At 37.6% G+C, this 19,100-nt stretch overlaps 1 protein-coding gene across 5 annotated transcripts in view; it reads right to left on the bottom strand.

The window, feature by feature from the left end:
* LOC108709287 (syntaxin-binding protein 5-like) overlaps positions 1-19,100 on the bottom strand; it is a 151,914-nt gene that overhangs the window by 52,233 nt on the left and 80,581 nt on the right. For all 5 annotated transcript variants that reach the window (XM_041583517.1, XM_041583516.1, XM_041583518.1 and 2 more), the window contains exons 12-17: positions 17,605-17,752; positions 13,013-13,080; positions 12,773-12,813; positions 5,042-5,259; positions 2,936-3,114; positions 830-955 (exon numbers count right to left, since the gene is read on the bottom strand). In XM_041583517.1, the coding sequence (XP_041439451.1) occupies positions 830-955; positions 2,936-3,114; positions 5,042-5,259; positions 12,773-12,813; positions 13,013-13,080; positions 17,605-17,752 (780 nt within the window). The remainder of the gene's footprint in view (positions 1-829; positions 956-2,935; positions 3,115-5,041; positions 5,260-12,772; positions 12,814-13,012; positions 13,081-17,604; positions 17,753-19,100) is intronic.

Genomic DNA, 19,100 nt, shown 5'->3' on the forward strand with positions numbered 1-19,100 from the left:
TTGCAGCTCTCTTGGTTTCCACTGATTGGTTACCAGGCAGTAACCAATAAGTGACAAGAAGGGGGAGCACATGGGTCATAACTGTTGCTTTTGAATCTGAACTAAATGCTAAGAATCAATTGCAAACTCACTGAACAGTTATGTCCCATGTGGCCCCCTTCAAGTCGCTGACTGACTCAGAGTTAGAGAGCTGAAAAGCAGGAAGTAGTCTTCTGGCTATTATGTTAGATAAACAGTTACTCCAGCCTTCATACATTACATTTTTGGCTAACCAACTATATTAGAAACATTTTTTAATGTAAAACATTATTTACCCAGTTTATATTTGTACACTGAACTGTTCCTTTAACCATGTTTTACTTCTTACCCCTCATTCCATTTACTCTTGTTCTCCTTTCCCAACTCCTGTCTTTGTTCTTTTCTTCTCTCTCTCATGTGTCTCATTTCTTCCTTCCATCATTTTTACTTCTTTGTACCTTATGTGTCCTACTCTTCTCCAAACCTATCCTTCTCCCCTTTTCTCTTCAGTTCATACTATTTAATCTCCTATTACCCCCTTCCTTTTTGCTCCCTATTTGTCTGTAATGTATTCTGCTTCTGTTTATCCTTCTTTCCAACTCACCACATTTTTACTGTCTCCAGCACAGAATGTGGTCAAAATTAGCTATTATAGGGCAGAAGGGGAAGTGGAGCCAGTCAATATTAACTAATACAAAATCACATACATATGCCTTGTGAGTAAACTGCCTGTTCATCAAAGATGTGTTCATTGTACTATTCTTGAGCATAAACATCTTACAATAAAAGACAGTGTGAGGGTTGTACTTACAGGCCATAAGCAGAGCTCACAGCTAGACTAGTAATTTGCTGAGGCGGCTCTCCATCCACCCATAGGAGCTGAATGACAAGCTCTGCCTGGTACCCTGGAGGCATCCTCACCGGGCGACTCTTCACACTAAAGAAAAAGAAAGAAAGATAAATGCAAAAATCACTAAGGACTCATTCCAGGTTCAGTGGAAGGTAACTCACCACCAGCCTTTTGTATACAGTATGTATGAGATTATAGCTCTTTTTATATTTTGCGTCAAAATTATTACTGGATTTATATTACGGAACTATTTGTTCTGCCACTGAGCTATCACATGTAATACAGTCTTACAGTCCATTATACAGGGTTGAATCAATGTGCCTACTGAAGGAAGGTTGCTACCAATGACAGGTCACTGAGACAGCCTATTTAGCTCCAGGACTGTTCAGGAAGCTGCAGGTGTAATGGAGTAGCAAACATGTATATCATAAATCTATGCTGTATTTACATTCCAATACATTTAATTAGATATCTACGTTGATATAGAAAAAAATTAGCACAATTGATCACTTTTTAGCAATAACTGGGCAATAACTGTGATAACATGAGGTGCAGTGCCTGTTAATCTATAAATACCACATTCTTAGTGGATTCTTCTCCTCACACGCATCCAAACTCAGGCCTTGATGAGTTAGACAAAAGTCTTCCCGCTGCCAAGTCTAATTATTCCTTCTCTGTAAATTAGCAGGGAAAGGGACTAAAGATCACGTATCTTTGTGTAAACTGAGAATTATGGCAAATGATTAGTTGTGCAACAAACAGAGCAATGCTGATGCTCAGCCCATTACCCAAGATCTGTGAATAATACAGTAATTGCTATAAATTATACCTTTCAGGGAATGCTCATTTGCAGAACTCTGCTTGGCATTAGCAGGTTCATCCACTCGCTGCTGCCATCCTTTTGAGCATTTTTGTAGAGCTTTAGCTGATTACTATAATCTGCCTACATCTAATCACACTCTTTTATCCCCCACCAAAGAAATAACATCCAAAGCAACAAACAATAAATTGTTGGTGAATATAAAGCATGAATAACATACTGTGCAGTAGAAGAGGTATCCGTAGTACAAAATATTATTTTTGGATTCCACTATACGGGGTAAAAGAGTGACACAGTAATGATGGGGGGGGGGGGGTTCAGCCTATACCTATTCCCTCTTTTATAAAATCCTGGAAGGTCAAAGTCAAGAAGAACACATTTTCTGTCCTATATATTGTTGGAATTATGGCTAAATAACAATATCTAAAATATTGTTAAACATAAAACCATTTAATAATAATAATGTTGACTTTCCAGCAGAGGTTTAATTCCAAAAGGGCAAATTGAGCAGCTAAAGCTTACAAGGAATACTAATAGCTAAAGCACAAGAGGTATTATGACTACTACAAGGATAATTACTATGGGTTGCTCCCCATATAACTAAAATTGTCTTCCAAAAACATGTCACCTAAAGGCTACTTGCAGCACCCAAAGATTTTTCCTGGTTTTATAATCAATGGTGCTCAGTATCCCTGTGACGTATAGTCCTATAACAATCTACAGGCACAATAATTTGATTTCTAGGCAACTATTAAAGCTCTGATAAAATCCTGGGCACCTTGGGAAAACAGAAGCTAAAGAACTAGTGCAATACAGGTGAAACTACCCAAGCTGTGATTGTGCTCTACTTATTATTTGGTTGAATTGCAAAGCAGCCCCAATTCTGGCCCCGGCAGCCTGCCTTATTGCATTTGAACCAACATTTACAGAAGCACTATGGGAAGTATGGACACAACTTGGATTAGTTAAGTCATGATTAGCATCTCTTCCTCTTACTATACATGAGTGGATCTAATTCCAATATTCCTCCCTTCAGTTTAGAGTTAGTAGGTGGATATGTTCCATTGTAGGGAGTGTGGCACATTAAGAGTAGGTCCATCTCAGAATTGTCCTTTAAGCAAAAGAGGACATACAGTAATGACTAAATAGAGCAATGCCAGTCAAGAGCTACAAATAAATGACACACTGTACTGCAATATGCTGGAATGCAGGATGAATCAGTAATATAAATGATTCATTAGCCTTACCTTAGGCATGGGATACTATCTTTCAGGGGCCCCTCGCATGTCACTGTGTTTGCACTGCCTGATAGATTCTTGCTCTTTGAGCACAGAGGCTGAGAAGTGGGCTCGGGAAATGGAGAGATAGTGTCTGGATCAGGAGTAATGATGTCTTCAACCTCACACTGCAGCCGAACTTCTAAGGACTTACAGGAAACAAAAAGCTCAGTCATCACGCTGCTACACACCTGGGAGATGAGTGGATTTGCTGATGCACTCTACTTTTATTCTGAACAGTAAATACATCGCAAAGAAAGAAAATGACCTACAGTATGTCCTACGGTCTAGAGAAGGCCCTTTCCACTTTTAGCACCACAATGCCCCCATGTACAAAATGCAGTCCATACAGAATAGGTTTGCTTGACTGGTTACACAAAACCTTGACCCAAATAAACATGTGTGAGATTAACTGGGCCACCTAACATCTGTCCCCAACCTCTTACATATGATAGGAAGCAATTCCAATGCCAACAATGAATTGAAACCATTCCTAGAAGGTAAGACAATAAAGCCTGTTTTAGCAGAGAGTGACTTATTTTTATATTAATACTCTTGGATTTGGTATGAGATGTTAGACAGATAAATGTCCAAGTTTTACCATATGTGTCTTGTAATAATGTCAACAGTCAACAAGAGTCCTTCAAAAAAGTCAAAGAGATATAATCAACTGCATCACATTAAGGCACTTAATTTTGGTGTTTTCCTCTACTCTATTTAACCCTTGAATCTGTATTTCTATTACAGTGATCTGTGAAACTTTCAGTTTGGCCCTATGGCTCATAAAGGCTGAATCAATAAGCTACCAATAAGCATCAACCACTGTAAGAGCAAACCAAAATAAAAAAACATGGCAGACTAGAGCATGATCCTGCTATCTCATCGACAGTTTCAGTTTCGTTAAAGGAGAACTAACCCCTAACAATGAATATAATTAAAAATGACATATTTTACATATTGAACATATTTTACCAGCCTAAATTTTCATCATTTCAATAGCAGAAATGATCCGGGACTTCAAACTTGTCACAGGGGGTCACCATCTTGGAAAGTGTCTGCAACATTCATATGCTCAGTGGGATCTGAGCAGCTGTTGAGAAGCTCAGGGGTTGTTGTAAATTATCAAGCAGAAAATGAGCTAGGTCTGTAATATAAGCTGATACTAGAAGGCTGATTATTAAATCCTGATGCTAATTGTACTGGTTTCTGTGCTGCCATGTAGTAAGTATCTGTATTAATTACTAATCAGTCTTATAATGTGACATTTCTATTCTATGGGTACTGTATATTGTGAGTGGGTCCCTAAGCTCAGTAAATGACAGCAGCACAGAGCATGTGCAGGGAATCAGCAGAAAAGAAGATGGGGAGCTACTGGGGCATCTTTGGAGACAGATCTTCCCTGCTAAAGGGCTGTGGTTGCAATGGGCTGGTTCAGAAGCACAACACATAGGGGCCGATTCACTATGGATTCGACTAGGAATTAAAATCCTTCGACTTTGAATATCGAAGTAGAAGGATTTAGCGCAGATCGTTCGATCGAACGATCGAAGGATAATTCCTTCGATCGAACGATTAAATCCTTCGAATCGAACGATTCGAAGGACTTTAATCCAACGATTGAAGGAATATCCTTCGATCAAAAAAAGTTAGCCAAGCCTATGGGGACCTTCCCCTATTGACTTCGGTAGCTTTTAGATGGCGAACTAGGGGGTCGAAGTTTTTTTTAAAGAGACAGTACTTCGACTATCGAATGGTCGAATAGTCGAACGATTTTTACTTCGAATAGTTCGATTCGAAGTCGTAGTCGAAGGTCGAAGTAGCCCATTCGATGGTCGAAGTAGCCCAAAAAAAACTTCGAAATTCGAAGTTTTTTACCTTCGAATCCTTCACTTGAAGTTAGTGAATCGGCCCCTATATAATGTACAACATTTCTAGCTACTTCTTTAATTAGGCTTTAGTTCTCCTTTAAGAGATCACACTAGGTTCTTGACACCTGGAGGTAAAAGCTTTTGCTTTGTATACTTTGGATACATTAAACATTAAAAAAAAAATGCAATATTTGTGCAGGACACTTACCGCTATATCCATCAGCACTTCATGTTTGCTAAACGTATAAACTATAACATAAGCTGAGACACCAGCTACACAGAGGACTCTGCTCTCAGGGCACCAGGAGATCATCTGGATGGCAAATGGATCCTCTTCCACTATTTCTGCTGTTTGTTTCTCTTCTCCTGGCTTCTGTTTCTCAAATACCTTTGAGGTTTTCAGTTTGTATAACATCTGGAGCGTGACTGTAACATGCAACACAGAGACGTTTAGATTAGAATGCACTCTTCCGCATTAAATAAAACTTTAAGTATATGTAAAATAATTTGGAGTTTGACTTCCCAATGTTGCCAAAACAATAAAAAACCAAAATCCATTTTCTCGCTTTCCAACCAAAGTTTAAAGACTTGACCCTTTGCTAGGCTATTTTTATCTTTGGTTTTTGACATATTGTTGATATACTGCTAGATATTTACAGTGTAGAATATAAATTCATTTCCTTAAGGAGGACCTGTCATCTTGAATAAAACTTCCAAAGTTGAATGGCTGCACACAAGGGGTCCTATAATGCAGGGGAGTTGAAAGGTTACCCAATGAACAATTTTTGCCAATGCTTTCGCACATTGTACTAAAAGCTTTCTATGTATCCACCTGCAGTCTGCATCTTAGCTATGTTTCAGAACTTGCTGGATTATTTAGAAACTTATTAACACTGCTACAGATGATCAGATATATGAGCTTTTATGATGCATGGCCTACATTCAGATGCATTTGGAATGTAATGTGCAAGATTGATGTAAACAATAGAAATACTACATGGAAATGGAATATAAATCTGAAATAGCTAAAGTTGGATGCAAGTGAATCAGTCACATAACCCGCAAAATGATTTCATGTGTCAAAAGGAAAATGGTGACAACATGTGTCAAATGGGCAAACTGCAATGACAAAGAGAAAGAGTTTGCAAGCAAAGAGTCAAATCATTTCCATTCATTTAAAACAAAGTGAATGGAAGAGATTAGTGGCACCACAGAGTAGGTGACTCTCTGTATGAATGCACCTTAATGGTGCATATAAATGGTGATTTGCAGGGCTTGCAAAATACAGATATACTGTTAGGCAATTAAAGAATAAGTAAACCTTTAAAATAAGTGAATGTAAAATCAATGAAGGTGCTATTCTAAGCACTTTTGTGAAGTACAGTCATTATTTATTTATTTTTTAATTCCAAGATATTAAGGGATGCTACATGTACTGTTAACATGAATTCATTTAGTTACAACAGCACCACCTGCTGGTCAGTTTCTGACCAGTCTGACCACCAAGTAGTCAAGGAAGTTGTCAGGAGAAAGAAAGAGGCTGCTCTGATGTTCTTCGGCTTAGGAAAGGTTTGAGAAAGGTTTTTATTTTTTTTCCTAAGCAGAAGAACATCAGAGCAGCCTCTTTCTTTCTCCTGACAACTTCCTTGACTACGTGGTGGTCAGACTGGTGGGAAAATGATCAGCAGTTGTCGCTGTTGTACCTTAATTCAATCATCTTAACAGTACATGTATCCCTTAAAATCTTGGAAATAAAAAAAAGAATTAATGTACATTGCAAATGTTCTTAGAATAGCCCCTCATCAATTTTACATTCACTTATTTTACAGGTTTATTTATCCTTTAAAGGAAATCTATCATCCCTACAAAAACACTTCTCTCAAATATCAGTACAAGCAATCTGTCAGGGCCTGTAAGTGCACCAGCTACTTCTATGGTATTCTCTGATGTCATGCCAGCAGTTCCACACATTCTGCAATATGAAGCATTTACAGACAGCCTGTGTGGAGGTGGCTCTAATACAATTCAACACAGACAAAATGGAGCGAGGAAGGCAGAACTCACAGGAAAATCCTGGGAAACAACATTCTGCCTGAAAGTTTCAACAACCATTCTGTCCTAAAATGTAGCCCCTAATAAACTGCCGCACAGAGACAAAAAAGGTTATATATCAACATGGTAATGCCACATTCATAGAAAAGATCAGTCAGCTTGTTCAGCTCATATCAGACATAGTAGAATATTGATGAGGAGTAAATGTAATGGGAGACATGTTGGAATACTGATGTGGAGTAAGCAGTTCATCTCCCATGTGGTGGAATACTGAGCATGAGTAAGCAGTCCATATCAGACATGTTGAGGGGTAAGCAGTTTATATCAGACATGGTAGGATATTGATGAGGAGTAAGTTTAATGTAAGACATGTTGGAATACTGGTGAGGAGTAAGCAGTTCATTGTACACGTGGTGGAATACTGATGAGGAGTAAGTAGTTCATATCAAGCATGGTAGAATATTAATGAGGAGTTAGCAGTCCATATCAGATAATGTGAGGCGATAGTAGTCCATATCAGATATGATGAGGAGTATGCAGTTCATATCAGACATGGTAGAAAATTGATAAGGAGTAAGCATTTAATATGAAACGTGTTGGGATACTGGTGAGGAGTAAGCAGTTCATTTCAGACATGGTGAAAAATGGATGTGAGGTGAGAAATCCATATCAGACACGATGAGAAGTAAGCATTCCATATCAGATATTATGAGGAGTAAGCTGTTCATATCAGACATTATAGAATATTGATAAGAAGTAAGCATTTAATCTTAGACATGTTGAAATACTGATGAGGAGTAAACAGATCATACCAGACCTGGTGGAGTATTGATATGGAGTAAGCAGTCCATATCAGACATAATGAAGAGTTAAGGTAGCAATACAATATAAGATCTTTCCCTGATATGCCCACCAAAGGCAGGGTGATATCTGGCCAAATTGACTGCTTGGCCCTAGGGCTAAATGATTCGATTACAACTATTGGAACAGGCACCAACTGGACAAGGACCACATAAACTAGCCAATGTGGTCCTCGATTGGAGAGAAAAATCAACCTGTCCGATAAATATCTGGCCAGATATCTGTCAGAGAGGCCCGTCTGAAAGGCCCCATACATGGGTAGATAACCTGGCAAATAGGTATTAAGGAACCAAAGTGGTAGCTTAAATATGCCCATGTATGGCCACCCTACGTAGTTCAAATCAAACATGGTAGAATATTGATGTGGAATAAGCAGTCCAAATCACATATGATGAGGAGTAATCAGTTGATATCTGACATGTTGGAATACTGCAAGCTGAAGAATGCACTTATATTGACTGCTAATCATAACATGGCCTCTGAAGATGGTCTCTTAAGACAAAAGCATATTTATTTGTATTTTTTATTACTTTTCCTTACATTACTGTATATAACAACATTAATTTCATTGCTGGCAGTAAGGTTTAACCACAATCATTTATTTTAGTAGTGAAAATGCCAGAATAATGACAGAACATGCCAGAATGATTACATGTGGGATGACACAAAACACGTTAGGGACTACATCGATGGAATAAAGCTATTTTAAACTTCACCACTGTCTGGTAGTCCGTGGAGTGTGCATTCATTTCTGAAGATTGGCTGGCAGTAAGGTTAAACTATAATCGTTTATTTTAGTAGTGAAAATGCCAGAATATTAACATCTAGTTGCCCCTATACGAGCAATTACAGATTTATATACTGAGTTAACTTGGCAGGCTGTGGATAATAGAATGCCATACAATCTTACCCACCTCTGCCTATGAATAAAAAGCCTTCTATACTGCAAGTGCCAAAGAATCTGACTAATTTATCTATAATTTCCATGCACTGGAGATAAAACATATGTAGCAGAAGTTACAGATATCTATCTATCTATCTATCTATCTATCTATCTATTATCTATCTATCTATCTATCTATCCATCCATCATCTATCTATTTATCATATATCAATCTAACATTTATCTATCTATCTATCTATCTATCTATCATCTATCTATTATCTATCTATCTATCTATCTATCTATCTATCTATCTATTATCTATCTATCTATCTATCTATCTATCTATCTATCTATCTATCTATCTATCATCTATCATCTATCTATCTATCTATCTATCTATCTATCTATCTACAATCTATCTACCATCTATTTATCTACCATCTATCTATCTATCTATCTATCTATCATCCATCTATCTATCTATCTATCTATCTATCTATCTATCTATCTATCTATCTATCTATCATCTATCTATCTATCTATCTATCTATCTATTATCTATCTATCTATCTATCTATCTATCTATCTATCTATCTATCTATCTATCTATCTATCTATCTATCTATCTACAATCTATCTACCATCTATTTATCTACCATCTATCTATCTATCTATCTATCTATCTATCTATCTATCTATCTACCATCTATCTATCTACCATCTATCTATCTATCTATCTATCTATCTATCTATCTATCTATCTATCTATCTATCTATCATCTATCTATCTATTTAAACTATCTATCTATTTAAACTATCTATTTATCCAATCATTTCCATGATTTCCAGGTTGTTTCTTTTATACATTAGTAGTAATTGCTCTGCAGCAGGTTTACTTTCACTCCAGTCAAGCAATCTGCAACCAAAATAATATACGGTGGAGACCCCCAACAGTAAAGTCGCCAGATGCTGCACCCACATCAGCCCAATGGAGTCATTTGCTGCAGTACCAATTCTATATACCTTAGTTGAACCCTGGAGGCAAAGGGGCATTATATTAATATGACTTATTGTAGCTAATGTCACAAGAGACTCTTAGGAAGGACTCATTATTTGTGCAGGGGATATTGAAAGGTCAGTTGACCTTAAAACAATTAAAGATATTAGAACCCCAAACCGACTTTAATCTTCAAAAATCATACATTAACCATCAAAGTACCCACTGATTTCCTTCTGTTGCGCAGGAAACAATTTTGGGAATATTGATCAATGAAAAACTTGGCATCACAGCAATATGGCCATAGAGGTTGGTGCCATTTATGACCTCTGGGTAGGCTGTTTATGGTGCTGCACAACAGGTTCATTGTTCATAGAGATTTCTGCTGATCACATGTCAAAATGATTGAAGACACCCTTCCAGGCACATTTATGCTAAGAGAGTATTTATTCACTGATTTATAAAAAAGAGTCAGCTATATGGCCATCATTTATTAGAATTTATTCAACAACAAGCCATGATCTGGGATAAATATAGGTATTTACCTAATATAATGCTAATAAAATGCAGTTAAAAATGTAGATTGCCTGGGGAATTTAGCAGTGTTGCTTACTGACACTTGAATCTAGATGATACCGTGTTAGTTTGATGGGACTCTTGTACTATACAATGAAGTCTGTCGCGGAATTGATATTAAGTACATCCCTACATGTAGCAGACCGACCAGAACTAGCCCTATGGTTTATGGTTTAATGAATCCAGTGAGTACAGGAACCTTATAATATTGTGCTCACCTGAGTTTTCTAGTTAGCATGCTATATATCATTCTATATCATGGATAATGCAAAGATTTCTGCTAGTGAACAATTAGCTAACTGCACAGAAGCATTAACTCTAACCCTGATCATAGTAGAGTTGCACCAAATGTTTCCTCTTCAATTGCAAGATATTGGGGCAAATTCACTAAAGGGTGAATTTTCGCCAGCAAAGGCTCAGCCACATTACGTGCCACTTCGCCAGTCGTAAATTTGTTACCATTACAATAATTTACCAAGACCAGTGCCGGGCCAACCCGGGCAGGCGCCCCAGGCAGCCTGGCCCGGTAAAGCGCCCAATACCCGCATGCGCACTTCCGTTTTTTCGCGCATGCGCACTAGTTTTTTTCGTGCAAACGCACACACGCATACACCGGCCAGAACAGGGACCGGACTAGGGGGATAGCAGAGGCAGAGAAAGTGCCTGGTGCCCCTCCAGCTTTGCACCCTAGGCACGTGCCTTCTCTGCCTACCCCTAGTTCCGGCCCTGACAAAGACGCAAAGTTGCGTCTCTGTAGCCGAATGCTGGTAAAGTTTGGCTAGCTTTAATTCATCAGTGTAAATTCTTGAAGTGGCCACTTATTATTACAAATGTCCATGGAAGCAAAATGAAGACAAAAGAGATGCTCTAATGTCCTAGACATGAGCCCACCCTAAAACAAATGTGGCATGCCCCTCAAATGGTTTTAAAAAAAATGTTAACACCAAAATCTGTTAGTAAATTGGCGATCTCCCTGCGGATTGGATTTCTGGTGAATTTGCGCTAGCGTCGGCCACTTCGCCCTTTAGTGTATCTGCCCCATTGACAGGAAACAAGTTCCTTTATGTCATTGACACAGTTTCCTCTCACATGACTGGCTGCAATGCAGAGGAGAGATTATGGTGATTTTATTTCTGCCACAACCATTCACTGTGTAGATAAATAGATACAGGACCCTTCAGTTGTGTATAGGGGAGAAGAAGAGCATGCCAATTAATAGCTATGACATAGGACATTGTTTTTTTATTAGTGACATTTTGTTAGTCTCTTCTTTTTGTAAAGTTTTTGAAAGGAAATTAAGTATTTGGGGATCTGGTTGATAAACTGGAAAAAGTTAAACCATTAGCTGTTAATATTATGGTTAATGGTTATGAGCCCTAACAATAAGGGTATTAATATCTACATAAAATGTGTGGACTTTACATAAGGGGAAGGGGAGCATTACAGCATATTGCTACTGACCATACTGGCTGCTATACCAGTCCACATACAATAATACTTAAGTATTAAATTGTGAATAAAAAAAACTTTAAGAACGTCAGGTTGTAAGGAGGCAAAATGTGAATTGTTAAATATGTTTATAAATATGTTTAATTAGTTTGGCCACTAGGTGACAGTAAGTTGAACTGTGAAAGTTGTTGGTACTGAAACGGGAATAAAGCAAACAGGATCAGGAAATATGGTGGCCATTCTAGCAGTGACAGCAGTCTTTGTTAGAAAGAGGTGAGGACAAAAGTTTGTGACCCTGTCTCCAGATTCTTCCATCCTGCCGCACTACGCCAAATGTAAATTTAAGACATGAGGTATGGAAGACTTTCTCTTGAGCAGCTGAAGTTTATTGCTCTGACTTCACATTTTGGCTCCTTACAAGATAGCAGAGTTTTCCCTGACTTCTAGATATAAGGTCTCTATTGGGATATCACATAAAATGTTCTCCTAAATCCTCTAAAGCCAATGTTCCTTAGTTCTTACATACTATATTTAGACTCATTTAGACACAGAAAAAATGGCAGTTAGACAAAGCCAAGCCCTTGCTAAGTTGTACAGAGTCCAAGTGTAATCACATACTGCTGAATGGCTAATTTTTAAATGAGCTCAATGGTTTCTGATTAGGAAATAAATGTAACCATGATATTGCAAGGCTGTATCATTGCCAGAGATTACATGTAGGTGTGTGTAGCAGTACTGCCATAACAGCTTCTTTTAGGAAGACAGTTCATCGCTGCTCCATTACCTAAGGTTACAAGTCTCTCTACATGTAAAAAAAGTTCATCTCTGGTCCAAAGTCCCTATCACAAAGTATATTAATAACACATTGGTTGACGTGTTTTTAAGTACCACTTGACCAGCAATGCCTTCCCCTTTTCTGCATTTACTGTTTTACAAATGTCAGAAACAGTAAGAACAATTGGTGTATTTGGCTGAATCTTTCACAAAGGATTCGGTGCATCCCTAGTGCTTCGGAAGCGGATGTAAAATTACAAGGTAACACAGAACGCCAACATAAAATCCACGCTACTATATTAATATAGTTTTTTTTGTTATTATAATATAATATTTCAACTTACAAACAGAAGCATCCCAAAATTTTACTGAGCCATCAGCATGCCTGAAAAACAAAGTAAAAATTTAAATTAGATTTGGGATTGAGCACAACCAAATAAGCAGCACTGATGAGCTCCCTGTTATCAAGTATTAAGCCATATACTTTTTTTTTTTGCCAATTTAACAGTTAAAAAACTATTTTCAAAGGTTGAACCAACAATTAACAGTATATATCTATGTGGTCTTATAAAGAACGTTCTTACCCTGTAACAATGATTTCCGGATAGGTTTGGCTTCCCAGGTTCCAGGCTCCTCCGGTTAATGGCCATTCCTGTGTGCAATAAAATAAATTTTATATCTATAAATACTGTTTTGTTGTTTTGTAAAACACTTTGATGCAACCATGGAAAAAGATACAAAGGTGGTTCCCTACCCAAGTGGCCTCTCTCCTATATAATGCTGCAATCTCAAGCAAAATTATTTTTGAATGATGCCAAATAATACTGTATTATTGTAAAATACAAATGTATAAATACTTTAGTGGGACACCTATGTCTTTTAAATCTCATGGCAAAACTCAACGCCAAAGTGGACCTTAAAGGAAAATAGAGTTGTTCCCTTTGAGGTTACTGTGTGAATGTCATATTGTTATACAATCTAAATGGGTTAAGAAAAAAAGTCATATTTACTAGCAGTGGCAAATTAATGAACACAACAACTTTGCACAATTCCAGTGTAATTGTGGAAGCTGGAAATCATGCTGGCAATGCTCTACAGGCAAACTGAAATACTGCCTGATGTCGGAACAGCAGAGCTCATGAACATATCCAGTACCAGGAAGCAGAGCTCTGAATTGCTTAAAGGGGACCTGTCACCAAAAAAATTATTCAAAATCCTATTTTATCACATTAGTCAAGCAAAATAAGCTTTAATTACACTATAAATTATTTGAATTTTGTTTCCTTCAGTTTGGGAATTCATAATTATAGCAAGCAGGCACGAGCCATTTTGTGGACACTGTTATTAAGGCAAGCCTTGCATTATCTCAGAATCTTGTTTGTGCACCACAATGGGGGACCTGATGTCCATCCCCATGCCCTGGCTACACAATTAAATAGTGAAGAGAACGGGGGAAGGTGTGGGGAGCAGTGACATCTAGGAAGAGCTGAATGGAAAGTGAAAGTAATTGCCTGCCCCGCCTCTATGCCTAAGGCATAGAGAAGGGGCAGACAATATTTGATTGACAGCTGAATTTTTAAATGTGCTTATGAATGCTTTAATAAAAATAGAAATTGGATTACATGTTTAATTTGAAAAGGACTTTTATTATACAGCTTTTTATGTCTGGGTGACGGGTCCACTGTAATGCAACATTATAATAATAATAATCTATTTAAAAAAATGTAAAAGCTCTTGATTTAACACTATGAAATATCTGTGGGGACATTAAGACATCCAGTTGTCTATAGAGCAAAGACATTTAAAACCACTAGCTAGGAGGAAAAAAATTATGGTTTCCACTGAAGCTAGGAGGAAAAAAATTATGGTTTCCACTGAAAAGAAACCTAAAGCATTTGTTTAAGATCCCCCTTTAATGCCCCCCTGTCCCATGGGTGCAGTTCTAAATGTCCATATTCATTCAGTTAGTAACAATGATTATTGCAGTCTGTTTCACAGGTCCTACCATGCATGTTAGTCTTTGCTGGACACAGTCAATGGACTCAAGTGCTTCACTAATGGCACTGGGGGAAGTGACTGTTTCTGGCATTATTAAAAAAAAGTGCTCTACAGTCATATCATTACTGTGTGTGTCCAGTGTGAATGGTTATCAGCTGGGATCATCAATCACATTAGTCTTTGTATGAACTGGAGACACTAATGTGCAGCAGTAATGAGCTTCAGACTTCTTGAGACCACATACTACCTAGACTAGTGTCCTTTTTTGCTTGCCCAAAATGCAATGGTAAGGTTCTTTCTGCAATATATATCCCTGCTTAATTTGCCTTTCTTACAAGAAACAAGTCAGAGCATTACTTCCTGTTATTCTAGTAGTGGAAGATCATGAAAGACATGTCTGTTCACAGGCGTTACAGTCTCTATATCTATATATTGCATCATAGTCAGGCACATCTTCTCATTTTCATACAAAGATTGTTGAACCCCATAGTATTGCTAAAACTGTATCATGTGCTTAAATAGTTGCCTCCATGGCTACACAGCAGCTTCCATAGAAGAAAAAGTGTGAACGCACTCACTGGCCTTCCAATGCTGCCGAGAACAGCAGCTTCTTTATATAAACTATAGTAGTACTTATCCGTTATCTACTGTGTATCCTGTGCTTGAATGGCTGCCCCCATGGCTACAGAGCAGCTTGTTTATATAAACTATAGTAGTACTTATCTGTTATCTACTGTGTATCCTGTGCTTGAATGGCTGCCCCCATGGCTACAGAGCAGCTTGTTTATATAAACTATAGTAGTAATTATCTGTTATCTACTGTGTATCCTGTGTTTGAATGGCGGCCCCCATGGCTACACAGTATCTTATTTATATAAACTACAGTAGTACTTATTTGTTATCTACTATGTATCCTGTGCTTGAATGGCTGCCCCCATGTCTACACAGCAGCTTGTTTATATAAACTATAATAGAGTTTCTGCAGCAAACACACCAGTTGTACCAGTGCAGCACAACACTAAATGATATTCTCATTACTTTAAAACAATTTCATTTTTTGGTGTTACTGTTCCTTTAAGGAGACTATGTTTCTAGGTTTCAGAGGAGAGAAAACAAATCCAAAATAAAAATATATTACTTGGTTTTTACAGATTTATATTTAAAGATATGAACTGCTCCAAATGAGGCAATTATTATTAATATGTCTATTATGTCAAGGCAGTCAGTTGTGAAGCTGGACTGATTCCTCACAGCAAACCTCTTTAATAAATAAAAAGAGGCAGCCAACCAAATACACAAAGAACTGTCATACTGATGAGCTGTTTACAATTCAGTTCACAAACAGCCAATTGCAATTGGACTGCTAAAGAAACAGGTACTTGGCGTCAAACCCAATGAGATTCTCACAGGCCACAAGCGACCCATTTACATGAGATGGACAAAAAGCATCTTGTATTCTGTTTATGAGCTGCCAATAACAATGACATTGTAATATAAGAAAATGTCTTTTGTTCAGTTTATTGGCATAAATGGAAGTCAAAGCTTGGACAATGATATTAGGTCCCTCTCTTGACTATTCCTCTTCCATCTTTATTGTTAGAGAGAGGTAGCCCTCTTCTGCCTCATTCAAATGGTGTATTCGGCTTCTGAAGGTTTTATTGCTAAATCTTCCTGACAATAAATCCTCCTGCCAATCTTAAACTCCACTACCAGGATTCTCCTGCTCTCTCCTAAGAGGGAACCTGTCCAACTTGAACTAAAATCCTTAACATGGCTGCCTTAGCAAATGATAGCATATAAAATCCTTCTGCTAACATTGAAAGCACTTCACTCTTCTGCTCCTCACTACGTTTCTTCATGTGTCTCACTGTAGGTTCCTGGTCATCTTCTCTGCTCCTCTCAGAGCCATCTTCTTTTCCCACAATCCACTGCCACCTCTTGTCTCAAACCAATCTATCACACTGCTCCTTCCCTCTGTGATTTCATCCCTGAATTCCTCTGTAAGGAACCCACTCTCACAATCTCTTCAAGAAAAAACTAAGGGGGATATGTAATAAAAGGCACTAAGTTTGCCTAGGAGCAGTAACCAATAGCAACCAATCAGCAGTTAGGATGTACCAATCACCAGTTTAAAAGCAAACATCTTATTGGCTGCTATGAGTTACTGCTCCTGGTCAAACTAGTTTTTATGTGCGCCAGCCTCACAATTTGTGTGCACGAACACAAGCACACACCTAAGGGGGAACATTGCTTTTGGAGCCCTAGAACATTAATCTAGCCCTGCTGCCTATTGGACAATGCCTTTACCTTGTGCATTTTTTTACCTTCAAATATGTATTTTAGCCACCTCCCATTTAGATTGTAAGCTCTACTGGACAGGGACCTCCTTTCTACTGTGTCTCATAGCACTTCTGTGTCCTTATACACTAAGAGCTCTGTGCACTGTGTATATGTATTGCATGCTTTTATATTTATATATATATATATATATATATATATATATATATATATATATATATATATATATATTTATATATATTTATTTATATTTGTACTTTTGTTTATTTTATTATTTTTTTATTTATTTGTACGTACTTTTATTTATTTATAAATAAATAATGAAGACCCATGGAAAAGTTGTTTAGAAATGGCCATTCTATAAGTTTAATTAAAGTTTAATTAAAGCCAACAAAAATATACACAACAAAAGCCTGAGGTTGCATGCTTTTATACATGTCCTGCACTTAAAACAATATAAAATCTAATACAAAATCAGAATGATATAACCGACAACATATCAACATAAATCACCATAAGGATATAATACAAAGGAACAGTGAATTAATGAATAAAATATATCCCATATGCCAATTAGGATTAGAATTCGGTTTGGTATTCGGCCGAATCTTTCGCGAAGGATTCGGGGGTTCGGCTGAATCCAATATAGTGGATATATAGTTGTAATAACAGGTTATAAGCAGTCACCTCGGAGTTCCATAACTTGTATAGAAGCAGCTTTCAACTACATGTCTTTGTATGGAACTCCTAGGTGACTTCGAAAATCCTGATATTTTACAACAGGGGGTACATTATTGCTAAAAATGCTTGCCTTTGCCATGCAAAGCCTTTAAATAAAGTTGATGCTTTAGCACTGTAAAGATCAAGGAATGAAAGATACCTTGTTGCTGTAGCCTTGCTTTTTGTGCTTAGCACCTACTGAATAAAGCACTGGAATCAGATCAGGAGGACAGTCTGCGAAATATTCAGTGCAGGTGACCGGTGATTCATGGATATCCATGGAGTAGGGATTCTCAAAGATTGGGAAACTAGCGGAGATATTTGGTTAGTCGTTAGTATTGTGAAATGAGAACGTTTATGTATGTTACGCAGTTACAGTATTACAAGTCACTACACTTCATTTGAATTCCAAATCAAACCGATATATTTTGGAGGATCAGAGAGAGCTCACGTGTCCCTTGTGTTTCCAGTAAACATTTTTGAAACCATTGAAACAACATTCAAGATACTCTGCAAGTTATTTGCACGCAGATGTACTCAGGCATTTCCTGGCTATTGTTATTATGGGCAGCCTGCTTTTGGGTGCCAGGGAGCCATGTTTTTGGAAAAATGCATATAATTTCCCCTATGCAGGAAGAAACATAATTAAATGATCCTCAGTCAGATGGAGAAATAGGGATCAATGGTCCAGTTGAGAAACCGTACAATTGTTTGTCTCCGGAGTACGGTATCTTTAATTGTCTCTATTGGTCTTGTGGTGTAAATTATACAAAGCAAGCTTCTTTTAAAGAAGAACTAAACCCTAACTAAAGAAGTAGGTAAAAATGTTTTACATTATGTTTTTGGTTTCTGTACCAGCCCAAAGCAACCACAGTCCTTTAGCAGTAAAGATCTGTGTTTCCAAAGATGCCCCAGTAGCTCCCCATCTTCTTTTCTGCTGATTCCCTGCACATGCTCTGTGCTGCTGCCACTTACTGAGCTTAGGAACCCACTCACAATATACAGTACACATAGAATAGAAATGTTACAATATAAGGCTGATTAGAATTAATACAGATAATTACTACATGGCAGCACAGAAAACAGTGCAATTAGCATCAGAATTTAATAATCAGTCCTGTAGCATCAGCTTATATTGCAGGCCAACCTCATTTTCTGCTTGATAATTTGCGACGACCCCTAAGCTTAGCTTGTCAGCAGCTGCTCAGAGCCCACTGAGCAGACACTTTCCAAGATGGTGACCCCCTGTGACAAGTTTAAAGTCCTGGATCATTGCTGCTATTGACAAGCTGAAACTTTAGGCTGGTAAAATATTTTCAATATGTAAAATATGGTATTTTTAACTATATTCATTTTTAGGGATTAGTTCTCCTTTAATATATTTGCCAAAGACCTGCCACAGTAACTGCAGCTCATAAAACTACAGCCATTATGAAGTCCTTGTTGATGATTTGATTGTGGCACAAATCAAGATGCTGTTATTAACACATCTTTTCCATATCTTTCTGTTTTCAGTGGGTTTTTTTCCAGGTCATCGTCATCTTCAAGAAGCATTGCAATGAAAATCCCAACATTCTTTGATGTATCTATTGAGATATTTAGAAATGGATATGGGCAATACAGTGAGCGAGGGAAAGTTTCAGGCAGGGTCGGACT

This window comes from Xenopus laevis, chromosome 2S, assembly GCF_017654675.1.
Source record: "Xenopus laevis strain J_2021 chromosome 2S, Xenopus_laevis_v10.1, whole genome shotgun sequence".
In the NCBI taxonomy this organism is placed as follows: domain Eukaryota; kingdom Metazoa; phylum Chordata; class Amphibia; order Anura; family Pipidae; genus Xenopus; species Xenopus laevis.